The 14,919-nt window shown below is 38.8% G+C and overlaps 1 protein-coding gene across 6 annotated transcripts in view; it reads left to right on the top strand.

Annotated features, from left to right (window-relative positions):
- Positions 1-14,919, top strand: part of arhgap26 (Rho GTPase activating protein 26) — a 306,778-nt gene that overhangs the window by 79,757 nt on the left and 212,102 nt on the right. For all 6 annotated transcript variants that reach the window (XM_062973896.1, XM_008104704.3, XM_008104707.3 and 3 more), the window contains exons 5-9: positions 943-1,044; positions 8,996-9,106; positions 10,704-10,808; positions 12,442-12,571; positions 14,244-14,344. In XM_062973896.1, the coding sequence (XP_062829966.1) occupies positions 943-1,044; positions 8,996-9,106; positions 10,704-10,808; positions 12,442-12,571; positions 14,244-14,344 (549 nt within the window). The remainder of the gene's footprint in view (positions 1-942; positions 1,045-8,995; positions 9,107-10,703; positions 10,809-12,441; positions 12,572-14,243; positions 14,345-14,919) is intronic.

A 14,919-nucleotide genomic window follows, 5' to 3' on the forward strand; every position in this document is an offset into this window, starting at 1 on the left:
ACAGGCTGGTAGGAATTGTGGGAGTTGGAGGCCAAAACACCTGGAGGGCTGAAGTTCGCCCATGCCTGTTTTAGAGATATGGTATGTCTAGCATCCATATTGCTGTGGTACTTTTGATAGACTACTTTGTCACATGGAATTTTTAAAAAATCAATATAATCTTTTACAAACTTTGGATATCAGTCTCCAATATTTAAGGGTGTTGTAAGTTCTTGCTAATTCATTGGGATATAAATTAATAATTGAGAATAATTTTAAAGTAGGTGATGAAGACTGAAATATTCCAAATTGTATATGCTTTGGCCCAGCCATTAATTAAAATTGAAATTGTAGTTAGACAATCAGAAAAAGTCTACAACTTTGAAGAGTGAGTATGAGGAACTAGGTAAATTGTCAACTGTTAACTTGTCATATATTATTGAAACCTAAAAGCAGGTTCATTCATGTCATTGTATTTCAAAATTCTGTGTACACTTATGAAAGCAGGATAGTCAAAAAAGTTGGAGGGAATTAAAGCAACCCATGGAAAACATGATACTTTATTGGGTACCATGGATTGCCGAATAGACAAATAAATATGCCTGAGAACAAATCAAGCCTGAACACTTCCTAGAAGCCAAAATCACTAAATTGAGGGAAGTGTACCTTGGACATGACTGCTTGCAAAAACAATTGTACTTGTTTTTTTCTTGAAGGCAGTAGGAAAAGAGGTAGACTTGACTCAATCAAAGAAGTCAGAGCCCAGAGTTTATAAGACCTGGGTAGGGTGTCTTGAATTTTCACTCATAAGTTGAGACTTCATAGAAATGAATCAGTGGCGATACCAGACATGGACTTGATGGCAGGATGGTTCAGCCAATTTTATGGGTCATTTTACATGGGAGAGCGAATGTATGTAGAATTACTGTTCTTGATCGTCTTGTATGTGCTATGTTTTGTCAGGAAGCCAAGAAAAAGTATGACAAAGAGACTGAGAAATATTGCGGTGTGTTAGAAAAGCACTTAAACCTGTCTTCGAAGAAGAAGGAATCTCAACTTCAAGAGGTGAATTTGGCTTTTTTGTTTGTTTGTTTGTTGTTTGTATCTCACTGTTTGTTTTAAACTATAAGACTCAGGAGCCAGTTCTAAGTATACTTAGTTGACACTACATGTTACATTGTGTGTTATAAACAAAAATAAAGTAATTCCCCCCACACGTTTCAATTAGAATTATAATAAAAAGGAGATTAACCTTTCCCTTCCCCATTAGAGCACTGATACCCCTGTCTGTAGACAGTAGGCATGAGCGGTCCATGGAAAAAATGATTCTAAACTTGCTTCTAAAGTAGGGGGTGCTGGCGCTTCGTTTCTGAAACTACTTCCGAAATTTGGCCCCAAAAAGTTTTGAAAATTAAGAATATTCAGAATATTCTAAATTAATTTGTTAATGGTGGACGCACATGTGCAGTGGCCAAAAACAGCACCGGGGGGGACTTTACAGGACTCTCCCACCCTCATTTTTTGAGCTATCTTCTTCAAACTTGGTACAGTGGTAGAACACATTTAACACTGCTAGTTTTCCCTTATCCTCTGATTTTTGGCGAATTTTCATAGCTTTTATAATAAACAGTTTTTTAAATAATTGCAGAAATCTGTTCCTGGTTTGAAAGTCTTATTTCCTGTTTAATTGGGTTGTCTTTACTTTGAAATTCATGGTTTTACTTCAGAAACTTTGTTTTTGTGGCTGAAACTTTGTTAAATTGGTGGACAGTGTCCCAGGAAACCATATGTTCTATAGCACCATATCCCTTGTGCAAAGACAAAGTTCAGGCAGTGTCATAAAATTTTGCCGTGTTTCTATGACGGAACCAATTAGGAAATGACATTTATCACCCAGGAACAGAAATCATAGTACACCATCAAATCACTCCTGAAAGATGGCCATCAGCCTCCGAATAAGGAAATCTGTTCCTGGTTTGAAACTGTTTCATTGGATTTTCTGGGGCTGAGAGTGTGTGACTTGCCAGTGGGTTTCCATGGCTGAGTGGGGAATGAAGCCAGAGTCATAGTCCAATTCTCAAACCATGCTGTCCCAAAAGGGGGCCCGCTGTTTCTTCCTATGAGGCTTAAAACCTCAGTCTTGTTTTTTATGAATGCTCCCATGAGAAAATGTATTAAGGATGCAAGAGATGAATAAACTAGATAAAAACATAACCTGGTTCCAATATTGGCAGGTAAAAGAAAAATTCTCAAAAGATAAAAAACTAGGTTTTGCAGAGAAAGAAACATTTTGGGACAAAATAATGACATCAGGAAAGAAAATAATAACCAAAATTTACAAAAAACTACTGGTGGAGAAAGAAAACACAAAGAAATATCAAAATGGTCTGAAAACATAGGGAGAACAATAAGAAAAGAAGAATGGGAGGAAATTTGGAAAAAGAAATTGAAATATACATATGCAACCGACCTAAAGGAAAATTGGATAAAGATGGCCCACAGATGGTATTTGACACCAAAAAGACTAGGAAATTATTTCAAAAATATAAACACGATGTGTTGGAAATGTGGAGAAAGAGAAGGATCGCTGTACCACATGTGGTGGACATGCAAAAAAGCGAAAAACTATTGGGGGAAAATCAGAAGGAGAATACAAGAAATGCTAGAAATAAGAATACCATTAAGACCAGAGATCTTCCTATTAGGAATAAATGACCAAAAATTAGGAAAAAATAAGGACAAACTCCTCTTCCTATTAACCACAGCAGCAAAGATATGCTTTGCAAAAAGATGGAAAGAAAAATCAACCCCAGAAGAAGAGGAATGGATAATAAGAATCTTGGAAATAAGAAACATGGATAGACTTACGTACCTCATATCAAAAAGCAAAGGAGAAGCAATAAAAGAGACTGATTGGAGCCAAATCACCAACTATCTGAACAAAGACTATGGAAAGATAGAATAAGAAGAAAAGAAAAGATAGACACCAACATAAACAACAGAAAGAAGATAGGAGAACAGAGAAGAAAGAGAAGACAATCAAGTAAAGGGAAAGGCCGGATCCTCGGGGAAGATGATCGAAAGTCGCTTTTTCTTTTTAATCTCCCCCCCCCTTTTTTTTTTTTTGCTTTTTGCTTTTCCTCTATTGCCCCCCCCATATGTCCGTCCCCTACTTTCCCCTCCCCTCCCCTACCTAACCCCTAATCCCATACTCTAGTATTTGATTTTAACATGTATATAAAACCTAATAAAGATGATTTAAAAAAAAGATGTATGTGAACTACAATTCCCAAAAGTCTTGGGTCAACCCTCCCAAAACTCCCCCAGGATTCACAGCTGGCCATATTAGGTCTGTGTGCCAAGCTTGATCCAGATCAATCACTTTTCTTCTTATCCCAGATTACAGGCAGTGGGGACTCATATAATCCAGTTTAAATCAGATAATCTGGGATCAGATCCTGGGAATTAGGGCAGTGAAGATTTGCCTGAGGCCCTGTCCCTATATCCCAGGATCTTATCCCAGATTATATGCAGTGGGGATATTTATTATCCTCCTCATCCCCCTCCTCCCCCTCCTCCTCTTCTTCCTCCTCCTCTTCCTTTCGGAGGAGGTTTGCAAAGCTTTGGAGAACTTTTGTGCAAAAGAGGGAGAGAGAAAGGGAAGCCAAGGGAAACCTCTCCCTTTCCCCTCCTCCTCCTTCCTTCCTTCCTTCCTTCCTTCCTTCCTTCCTTCCTTCCTTCCTTCCTTTTCTTCTTATCCCAGATTATATGAAGTGGGGGCTCATGTAATCCAGTTTAAATCAGATAATCTGGAATCAGATCCTGGGATATAAGGCAGTGTAGATCTTCAACACTCTATCCCAGGATCTGATCCCAGATTATCTGCTTTGAACTGGATTATATGTCCACACTGCCAAATAATCTGGGATAAGAAATTAATCTAGGAGTGGATTTCTTCTGATGGGGCTTAGCGTGCTTCTAACCAGGAGGGGAGGGAACGCGCTCAGTAGTGGGGCTTATGTCACATACACACAAATATAGAGCAAATTTTAAAAGGAAAAAAACATAGATATAAAATGCAACCTTTTCCTTTCCCAGAATGATACTATTAATATTATATATATATATATATATATATATATATATATATATATATATATATATATATGAATGAAGGCATGCTGGGGGAAAATGGCTATCTCTAGGTCTGGCTACCCAAGCAGCTTCGGTTTACCTTATAATTATACCTCAAACCCCAAAGTAAATACTCTAGAAGCTGATTAAAGATAACCAAAAATATGTTTATTGAAAACAGGAAACAGTCCTTTTAATGTATTAGAAATAATATGAGGTAAAATCACTGAAATTGTACAGAAATAAAACTATATTGATTGAGAATGAAAGCTATAGAGACTATAAAGGATTAACACACAAGCTATGAGGAAAGGTAGGTACTATAGGGTAAGTACAAGGCTATGATAAGCACTATCTATAATGACTTTAGTGGTAAATACCAGCTATAGTGAACTATCTATAATAACTCTGAGGTAAACTATAAGGTGATAAGCTATAAGGTAAGTACATAAGGTAAGTACATGAGGTAAATATGAGACTATGAGGTGAACTATAAGTTCTAACTATGAAGAAACTATAAGCTCTATCTATAATGGTTATGAGGTAAACTACGAGGTGGTAAGTACACAAAGCTATGGTGATAAGTACAAGGTGAACTATAAGCTTTGCTATCTTTGAGGTAAATACATAAGCTGTAAGGTAAGTACGTGATTTATGTTGCCTGTTTGAATTTGCCAGGTCAAAGAACCCAGACCAAATTCTAAGACCTATCTCTAAGGTTTTTCTCTAGAATGCCAAAGGAGGGGAAAAAGCCTTAGAAGCAAGCTCACAGGCGGAACCATTTCACCCAAACCTACAGGGGAGTCCCAAGCTCCACCCCCAAAACAGGAGCCAATGGAACATTCCTCCCAAGAACAGAAACCAGGAAATAAGCAAGGGATAGGAAAGCCAAGTAGGACAGCACAATATATATATAAAAGCTTTCCTCGCCCATTTCCAATGTTCTTCTCCCCCTGAAGTCACCATTCACCAACCTGGGTGGAGAGTTCTAGTTTGGGGTTTTACCAGCACAAAACTGGAATGAAGTGATCTGGATCGTGGATTGGGATTTATCCCCCCCCCCTCCTTTTCCCCCTTTCATCACTTAAAGCTTCTGGCAAAAGCAGGAGGGAAGGCTGTGAAGGGGAAGAGCAAGCGGTTTGCAAAGGAGATCCTGCAATGCCGACTCCCTCCTCTTGCAACCCGGTTTAAGCAACCACTCCAGGATGGGGAAAGGGGAAAGGGATTTCTCTCCTGAATAGCAATCACAGCCAGCCACCAATGCCCTTTGTTCTTGCAACCCGGTTTAAGAGGCCCATAGAAAGCAACCACAGGGAAAGACAAACGAGTCTCCCTCCCTTCTGCGATTGGCCACAGGGAGGCAAGACAAGCCCAGGCTAGGCTGCACCTCCCTCAAATCAAGTTTGGATGCTTTAAAAAAGAATGGCTTGTTGGCTTAAGTACCGAAAAACATACAACACCATTAGAAAAATTGGCTATCATGGTTCGATGTCGCGGGATACACACAATGGGATAACCCGCTTTGAAACACGATTCAAAAGTGACAAAACAAACGAATTTGATCCGACAAACGAAGGATTCGACTTTTTTGCCCTACTCTAGTAGACAGTAATGCATATAATGGAATGTGTGGTTTGGTCCTAAACCAAATAAATGTTTTTAATATTGAAGATCACACCCAGAATGCAAGCATTTAAAATACAAAAGAGTATGGAGAACAGAGATCATTCTTCCAGCTGTTGCTTCTACCATCATTATATAAGTTATCACCCAGCAATCCCGTGATAGCAAGCAGGGTAAAGGGACAATGTGGTGAAGAGTGCTGAACTTTATTTACTGGTTTGAATAAGGATGGTCAATTATTCATTTCCATTTGAGATGTTATTCTGATATCCTATGAGGAAAAATCCTGGAATTCGACCAAAGCCTTTTCTAGCCCAGCATTCTGTTTATGGAGTGGCCAGCCAGGTGTCCATGGGAAGCCCACAAGCAAAACATAATGGTAGAAGCAACCTCCTGTTTGTGTCTCCAAACCAGTCTTGAGAGGAATATGGTTTCTGATAGTGAAGGTAAGATCTGACCTTTGAGACCATAACCAGTGGAACCTAATAAGTGATACATAGAAAATGATGCTCAGTAAAAGGGAAGGAAAAGAGGGATGCATTTCATATGGATAGACTAAGCAAAGTCCATGTTTTGGGCTTGTTAACACATGAGCAAGGATGTTGATGGCAGGGGTCTCTCATTTGTAGTGATGGCATAAGTTAAAGCTGTACATAACAATAGCAAACCTTGGCCAGAATTCCCTATTGTGGTCTGTGTTGCGTAACCTTACACATCCTTTGCTTCATAGGAGAGGCATTAAGCAACCTTGTTAGCAAATCGTGAAGGTGCATAATGCACACAACTGCGTGCTCTCATTCAGTTATACCCCCCCCCCCCCCACACACACAGATATAGCTCCAAAGTCATAAGTCCCAAGTGATTTGTCACACTTATGAAATTTATTTCATCCTCCTTTAAAACTCAGCGATATAAGAATCAGTTAATTTTATTGTGCTTTTTAGAATGCTCATCTAGTCAAGGAATGTATTGCATTGTTAGATGTGTATTTCTTCCTGCATGAAAATTTTGTTTTCCATTTTATTTAAAGTATTGTATAAAACATTTGTGTGCATTTATTTTCATACAATTTGAAAAAGAAAAAAACGGCTGTCTCTGGATTCCACTGGCAATGCAAAGGCTTACATATGCTGTTGATTATAATATAATAGAGCAATGTAAAAAATATAATAGGGCAATGTAAAAATAATTTTGGTTAATGCTGATTTATTTTTCATCTCTATTAAAGCTATTCAAGTGTGTAGTGTTTGTGTACTGGTGCCACCTTGTGGATATGCTCCATATTAAACTTTGTTTCTGTGAATCCTCTTTGGTATGTTTAGCATATTAAGAAGAAGAGGTTTGAGTCCCCTCCCACCTTCTTTTAAATGTGAAACTCAATATTTGGCATTGAGACTGCATGATGGCTGTCTACAGAGGAATTTGAACATTAAGTCTCTTCGTCTTGTTACATTTTGAGCCAAAGAGCCACCCTGATTGCATAGCATCATGCTTTGGCTAGGTGCTTTCTGAGCTGAATGAACTGGCTAAATGTAAGGTGTTTCCATATGGGAGCAGGGGCCTACATGTTCCCAAGCTTGAAATGTCTGAAGCTGTGGTGGCTGAGCTAGGATTTCAGAAGGGGAAGTCTGCCAGTGGAGTGACAGATGCGTGTGGAGAGGTCTGTTGTTTTAGTAGAGTGGATGCTGTGCTCCATTAATAACATACCAGCTGCTTCACGGGTGTGCCTGGCTCGGTCAAAGACAATCGCTCATGTGTTGAGAGCCCTGACCTATTTCATTAACTTGGTTATACTGGCCAAACATCTGGGAAACTGGAATTCATGTAGTTGCTATAGTAAGGCCATGGATACGGTATTACGTTTTATTGACTTTCTCTGAGAGCATCCCACAGATTCTACATTGGATCCCTGAGAACATGGTATGTTTAGTGTGTGAGCTCCTGTGGTTTAGTGGCTAGAGAGTTGTTCAAACTGGGGAGACTAACTCAGTGCCCCACGTAGCTATGAAATGTACCAAATGACCTCTAATTTTGTTGTGAAGACTATCACGAGCTCTTTGGAGGAAGGCTCATACTAAAAATGTGACCTTGCCAGTTTAACATAAAGAACAAAAATTATTGCTGACAGTTTTGGAGAAATGAAAAATATTTATTTTGTTTTGCATTCTTAATATATTTATATTCCAGTCTTTATCCAATGATCAGTCAATACAGTAAGAATTATTTTAAAGAACTAAAAACATATTAAACCACTTAAAACTTAAAACAGGACAATTTGCAACTAGTTACTACAATTTAATATAATGTAAACCATAACACATGTGAAAATTGGATAAATTTACTTAGAGTCCAAAGACTTTAATAAAAAAGCCATGTTTTGACTTGAATGATCTAAGTATCTAAGAATTATAGTACTGGCATTGTCCTCTGGATGTCATGTTTTGGCAGGAATTTGTGCACCTGAATATTACGCAGTTGGTTATGTCCTGCAATTTGAAACAAAAACACAACTTTATTTTTAGCAGTTTGAATAATTGAATAGTTCTCTATGAATCATCTACTGTTTAGCCAAAAGGATAATAATAATAACATTCTATCTAAGTTCTGCCAATTTAATTTTGCATCACATCTTCTAATAATTTTGAAAAGAAATCCAATGAAAGTAGAATTATTTGGAAGTTCTGGAGTTATGTGCAGGGATTTCACACATTTGGGGGGCAGGAGGCTTATTGAATGGGTTCTACACAATCAGATATAATCACAAATAGTTATTTCTGATTTTTCCTGGAAGTATCAGGGGACTGCTGAGAGAGCTTCATGGTCTATAAAAATTGAATCCTTGGGGCCCCATGAGGTCTGCAGGCTGTACCTTTTCTACTTCTGATATGGAGTATTTTCAGGGAGTTTTGAAATTCTCCAGTGCTCATATTGAATTCCCACTGTGACTTACAACACACCTACTACTGCTCCAAGACTGGGAAGATAAGAAATGGTGAATAGCTGTCTTTCAGGGAGGCTTATTAGTTATTACTAATCATCTTAGTGAGGAAACCCTTGAAGGGTAGATGTTTGCCAACTTTGTGTTTGCACACCCTTACTGTTAGATGTGGAAGGTGAGCTTGATAAAGTAATTTAGCTGCTTTTTCTCTGTACTGTTCCTGAACTATGTTTTGTGAAAGCTACCATGCAAACATGCAGTCTTTTGTGTACTCAGTTAATAGCTCTTTTGTCTCTTTTTGATGCCCCTGGTGACTGACAGGCAGACAGCCAGGTGGACGTGGTTCGACAGCACTTCTATGAAGTCTCTCTTGAGTATGTCTTCAAAGTTCAAGAAGTTCAGGAGAGAAAGATGTTTGAGTTTGTGGAACCAGTAAGTAAATATACTTTTCTATCATTTCTCACTGTTGTGGATTATTTTACAGTAAAAGGACAGATAGCTGAGTATATTTGGGATTTCTCTTTGCCTATTCTGACCAGAAATCTATCAAATACTGGCTGCAAAGTCTCTTTAAAAAACAGTTGTGTTACACTGGGTGAATTTCCAAAAAAACATCAATGTTAATGTATCAGTGTGGCAGCATTGTTTCTTTCCTCAAAATTCTGTAGATAGAGATCTACTTGTGTATAGGACTCTAAGGTTCCCTTGCGTTACCTCATGCTTGAACCAAATTGGATTAGCTTCCTTTTGGTAAATAATAAGCAGTCTGAATTCATAGACTATACCTACCTAACTATACATACTTGACCCAGTGACACTAATGTGGACTCTACTTAACTGCTTGTACTTCCACTGACAAGTTCATAAAATCTCGAAGTACCCTGCCCCCTTCACTGATCATGTAGTTAAGCTCATAGTCTTTTGCTAGTTTCCTTATGGGACTGAACATGACATTGCAATTCCCCAGCTGTTTATATGTTGTTGAGATGAAAGAGGGTGTGTGGTTAGTACATATTTAAATGTATTCTATCTCTTACGTTTGCTGTATCTGAATTCCAGACAAGAAACAATCAGGGCCAGCTAATCACCTCCTAACAAAGGATTTCCTCAGGCAAGAATTATCCAAGCTTTGAAGCTGCAAGGCTATTCAATGCTAGTCAAGGTGATCAGTTGTAACATTCACACTGGCCTCCAACAGACAAGAGTTCTTTCTCCCACCCTGGACTTTCTAGATATATAAACCCCTCTTGCCTAGTTTCCAACAAACCTCACAACCTCTGTCTGCCACAGATATGGATGAAACATCAGGAGAGAATGTTTCTGGAACATGGCTATATAGCCTGGAAAACTTACAGCAACCCAGTGTTTCCAGTCATGAAAGTCTTTGACAATACATCATACCAAAGTTGTTAAGAAGTTGCCAATTATAGTCAGCCCTCCACATTTCTGGGTTTAACTTTTGTGGATTTGATATTCATGGTTTTCATTAATATTTCTAGAAATCTCTAGGTCCACTAGTCTGACTCTATGGTCAACTTGCAGTTAAAGCCAACCGTAGAATGTTCCCTCAGGTTATTTTTAAAAAGCTATTTTCTAATTTGTGGTTTTTCTACTTTCTTGAGGCCTGTGCAAATGGGAAGGGTTAACTGTACAGTCCAGCATTGTAGCTTGATTCTGTCTGTCTGTCCTATGAAAACTTCTGAAGCATCTTCAAGTCCCATTACCCTAAGAGGACTTATTCTTGGTTTATGCATTTAATTTAAATTATTGCATAAGATTAGAAATACGCAGAACAATCATTCAGGTATGAGCCAAGAAGCAAGTACTACTGAATGCAGTGGAATATACTGTCTAATAAGTCAAGGATTGGAGTCATAATTTCTTTTTCTTTCTTTTTTTTTTTGATGCATTGGGGAAGAATGTGGGAATAAAGGGGGACAACAGCAGTGACTTTCTAATTGCTAGTTCAAATCTAAGTCAGTGTGAGCATGTCTCTCTCCTAACTTGGCTATTTTCTTTTCCCCTGAAGCTGCTGGCATTTCTGCAAGGGTTGTTCACATTCTACCACCATGGTTATGAGCTTGCAAAGGACTTTAGTGATTTCAAGACAGAGCTGACAATCAGCATTCAAAATGTAAGCAATGAGTAGAAACATATATCAGAGTGCCCCTTTATAATGTTATCTTCTGGCTTTCTAACCATCCCTCCCATACCCATAATATTATTTTACTATACCAGTTAGTGAAATGTTTTGATCTTTTAATGGCTAAGCCACTCTTCACTCCCTTACTCTCGTGAAGGATGGTGAAGATAGCGATTCAGCACAGAGCCTCAATTTTAGCTTATTAGCCAATTGATATCGATATCCATGCTTAGATGTATTATACTTTCAGCAAGTCTTGAAAATTGTTCTCTTCTCCAGGAATGTGATATCATTTATAGTCCTGGTGCTAGAAACTGATTCTGGCAGCTTTCACTCTCTACTTCTCTTATAGGCTTATAAGAGAATTTATGAGTGGGATATTTTAATGCCAGTTTTTACGCTATCACCTTTCCAGTTTTCCAAATATTGACTGTGGTCCCAGTTTTTCAGAAAGGTTTGTAAAATTATTGCCAAGCTTTGTCTGAATATATAACCAAGAAATATAAGATCATATCCAAAATCCTTACTATTTTGTCTGTGTTACTGTTTTGCTACCATGGACCATTTAAGATAAGGAATGTATTTAAAATATTCTTAAATAAATTTTATCTAGGCGGGGGAGACCACATATAATTTACAGTTCCATACTCCAGATTATCCGTGTGATCTGTCTCTCAAAGCATATTTATATAGTCATTTTCTTCATCCAGAAAGATGAGGTGTACCTTTTTGGTTCCTCAAAGTTTGAGACTGTCAGTGTTGCTGTATGTTTGTGTGTAAAACATGCATACTGTAAAGTTAAATTGGAGGTTTCAATCTTCACTTTCTTTTATGGAACATTTTAGAAATATCCTGTTCATGATAATTATATCTGGCAATATATGGATGTACTCTTGCTTCTTACTATTTGAACCCAAGCGTTTGCTTATATGAATCTCCTATCAGTTGTTGTGAACCAGAGTTGGTTCTGTCTTGAGGGAGGATGTTGCTAAGATAGTTGATTTTTGCTGTCATGAAATGGCAGCTAACTTTCAGGTATTAAATTGTATTCTTACTGCAGTGGAATAAAACAGATGTAGGATTTTCTACATTAAGTTCCTGAATCATTTGAGATTGTAATGCATCTTAGTTTTAAGAATGAGGAGGGAAGAACCAGCCACAAGCAGAAAAATTTCTGAAGACAGCAGTTTTTTAAACACAAGGGGTAGACAGAATAAACATTGGGATGCACAAGTAATTTGTAAATTATAGAGTTTCTGACCTTCTCTAAATGGTTTAACCAATGCAAGAATAGAAAATCATTTCTGCCCTGCCCAAGAAAACATGGGGGAGAACAACAGTGTGCGAAAAGATTTGTGCACGAGTTCTCGGTCTGGTAGAAGAAATAGATCTTTGGACTCAGCACAAAGTCAGATATACATTAATTTTAACAAGGTGTCAACCTTACTGAGTTAAAGGGCATGCTCTGGTCAGCCGGCCATAGGATTTTAGGGGAAAACAAACCAGATCCTGTAAGCCTAAAGACTGCCCAGCTCTGTGTTACCCAGTAATAGCCTCTTTGTAATGCCCTCTGTTCTATGAAAAACTTCCTTGGCACCAGTCTCACTTTCTGGTTTAAATGCAGACAAGAAACCGTTTTGAAGGCACACGATCAGAAGTTGAGTCCTTGATGAGGAAGATGAAGGAGAATCCCCATGAGCATAAAAACATCAGTCCTTACACAATGGAAGGCTACCTCTATGTGCAGGAAAAACGTAAGTATTATTATTTTATTATATTTATTTATACCCCTCTTTATCTCTCTCGAAGGGGACATAAAAGTATTAGTATACAATTTTAAATATACAAATATGCAAAAGTTAAAACAGAATTAAGCACTAAAAGATTCACAGTTGAAATCCATCAGAAACATATTCAAAGTTAGAAACCACAGCCCTCCCTGACTAGATCTTTAAAACCTTCTTCTTTAAAAGCTTGTCTGAATAAAAAGATTTTAACTTGCCGCTGGAAGGACAGAAGAGAGGGGGCCATTGTGACTTCCTTGGGAAGAAGGGAAATCCAGAGTCAAGAGCAGCCACCAAGAAGGAAGGCCTGCTCTCTCATTCCCACCAACCAAGTTTGAGATGGAGGTGGGACCGAGAGAAGGGACTCTCCTGAAGAACTCAGGGCCAGGGCAGGTTCATACAAGGGATGTGGTCAACCAAATAGCCTGGACCTGAACTGTCTAGTGCTTTAAAATCATAACCAGCACTTTGAATTGTGCCCAGAAACAAACTGGCAGCAGTGGAGCTGCTAGAACGAGGAGTTGTCCGCTCCCTGTAACCAGACCCAGTTAGCTGGCTGCAGCTCTTTGGACCAACTGAAATTTCTGAGCACTCTTCAGAAGCAGCACCACATCGAGTGTGTTACAGTAATCCAGACGGGATTTAAGCAAGGCATGTAGCACTGTGTCCAGATCTGGGTTCTCAAGGAAGAGGTGCAGTTGTCACACAAGTTTTAATTGTACAAAGGCCCTCCTGGCCACTGCCGACACCTGAGCCTCCAGGTTCAGTGCCACGTCCAAGAGGACCCCCAAACTATGAACCTGTCTCTTCAGGGGCAGTGTGACTCCATCCAGCACAACCTGAATTCCTATTCCCTGATCCGCCTTCCAACTGACCAGGAGCACCTCTTTCTTGTCTGGATTCAGTTTTAATTTGTTTGGCTGCATCCAGTCCATTACTGATGACAGGCACTGGTTTAGGGTCAGGAAAGCTTCTTTGGCTTTAGGTGGCAAGGAATAGTAGAATTGAGCATCATCTGCGTATAGGTGGCACCGTACTCCAAAACTCCAGGTGACCTCTCCCAGCAGTTTCATAAATATGTTAAGCAGCATGGAGGTGCCTTTATTTGGAGATTGTGCAGGTGTTCTCAGTCTCAGATAGTCATATAATTCTCTGTGTTTCCTAGTACTGGGATAAGGAGACAATTGAAGTGAGTGTAAATGTGAGAAGTGTTCTTTTTAAAAACAACAAGAAAAAATACATTTTTTCATGATGCAGTCAATTAATATGCAGAACCCTCATTGGGGTACAATGGTTATCTGTATGCTTAATGCTCTGATTTTTGCCAATATGAATAAATGCATCTGTGTATGTTCCCCTGTGTCTTCCTTTCAGTTCTCTAGAGGGCCCACTTGGGCTGTAATATGTAAATACCAGAGGACTGGAAGACTCCTGTACATACATGCTTCCAAACCAGTTTTATTACTTCTGCCCTTCTCTGAAATTCAGGCAGCTTGGAGGCAGAGCTATACCTTGGAAGCCCTTGCAGCCAGTGGGTTTGCTGCATTCACAAGAAGTGAATTCAGTTATAATTATATGATATGAGATAATTTAATGTTATGTATGGATAATAACAATAATAAGTCATTTCAATTATTTTCAGGTCATTTTGGGACATCTTGGGTGAAACATTACTGCACATATCAGAGTGATTCTAAACGAATAACTATGGTGCCATTTGACCAGAAGTCTGGTGGAAAAGGGGTAAGTAAAATAGTCAAAAAAAGTGTAACCTTGGACAGTTCTAGGATTACTGCTATTGTTATGGTCACAGTTTGTGAAGGGGATTTTTGTGCAAGGGAACAGAATTACATAAGGTTATCCTTTTACCAGCTGCAGAGTAATCTGAAGGGGGTGGGTGAGTGGGGAGCAAAGTGGTAGAAGCTCTTCTGTCACATTCTGGTTTAGATACAGCTGAGTTGTGGGATTTGCTCAGATGTTTGGACTACTTTGTCTAATTGAACTACTTCCTCATATTTCTCCTACTTTGGGGATTGAGATGCAAAACTTGAAAAGAATACCTAATCTTGGGAACCTCCAGCAAGAGAGAAAAGAAAAGAAAAGAAAAGAAAAGAAAAGAAAAGAAAAGAAAAGAAAAGAAGCAGCAGCCTTGGATCCCACACATCTGAAATTTTTTTGTTTTACCCATAGACCACCCAGCTTTGGGGCCATGAGTGGAAAGTTTTTCAGTAGACGAGCCATACGCATGAAACACCCTGTGGGCATATCAGTAGGCTCCACCCTGGATGTATTGCACCTTTTCTGGCATCACATCAATG

This window comes from Anolis carolinensis, chromosome 2 (genome assembly GCF_035594765.1).
Source record: "Anolis carolinensis isolate JA03-04 chromosome 2, rAnoCar3.1.pri, whole genome shotgun sequence".
NCBI classification, from domain to species: Eukaryota; Metazoa; Chordata; class Lepidosauria; order Squamata; family Dactyloidae; genus Anolis; species Anolis carolinensis.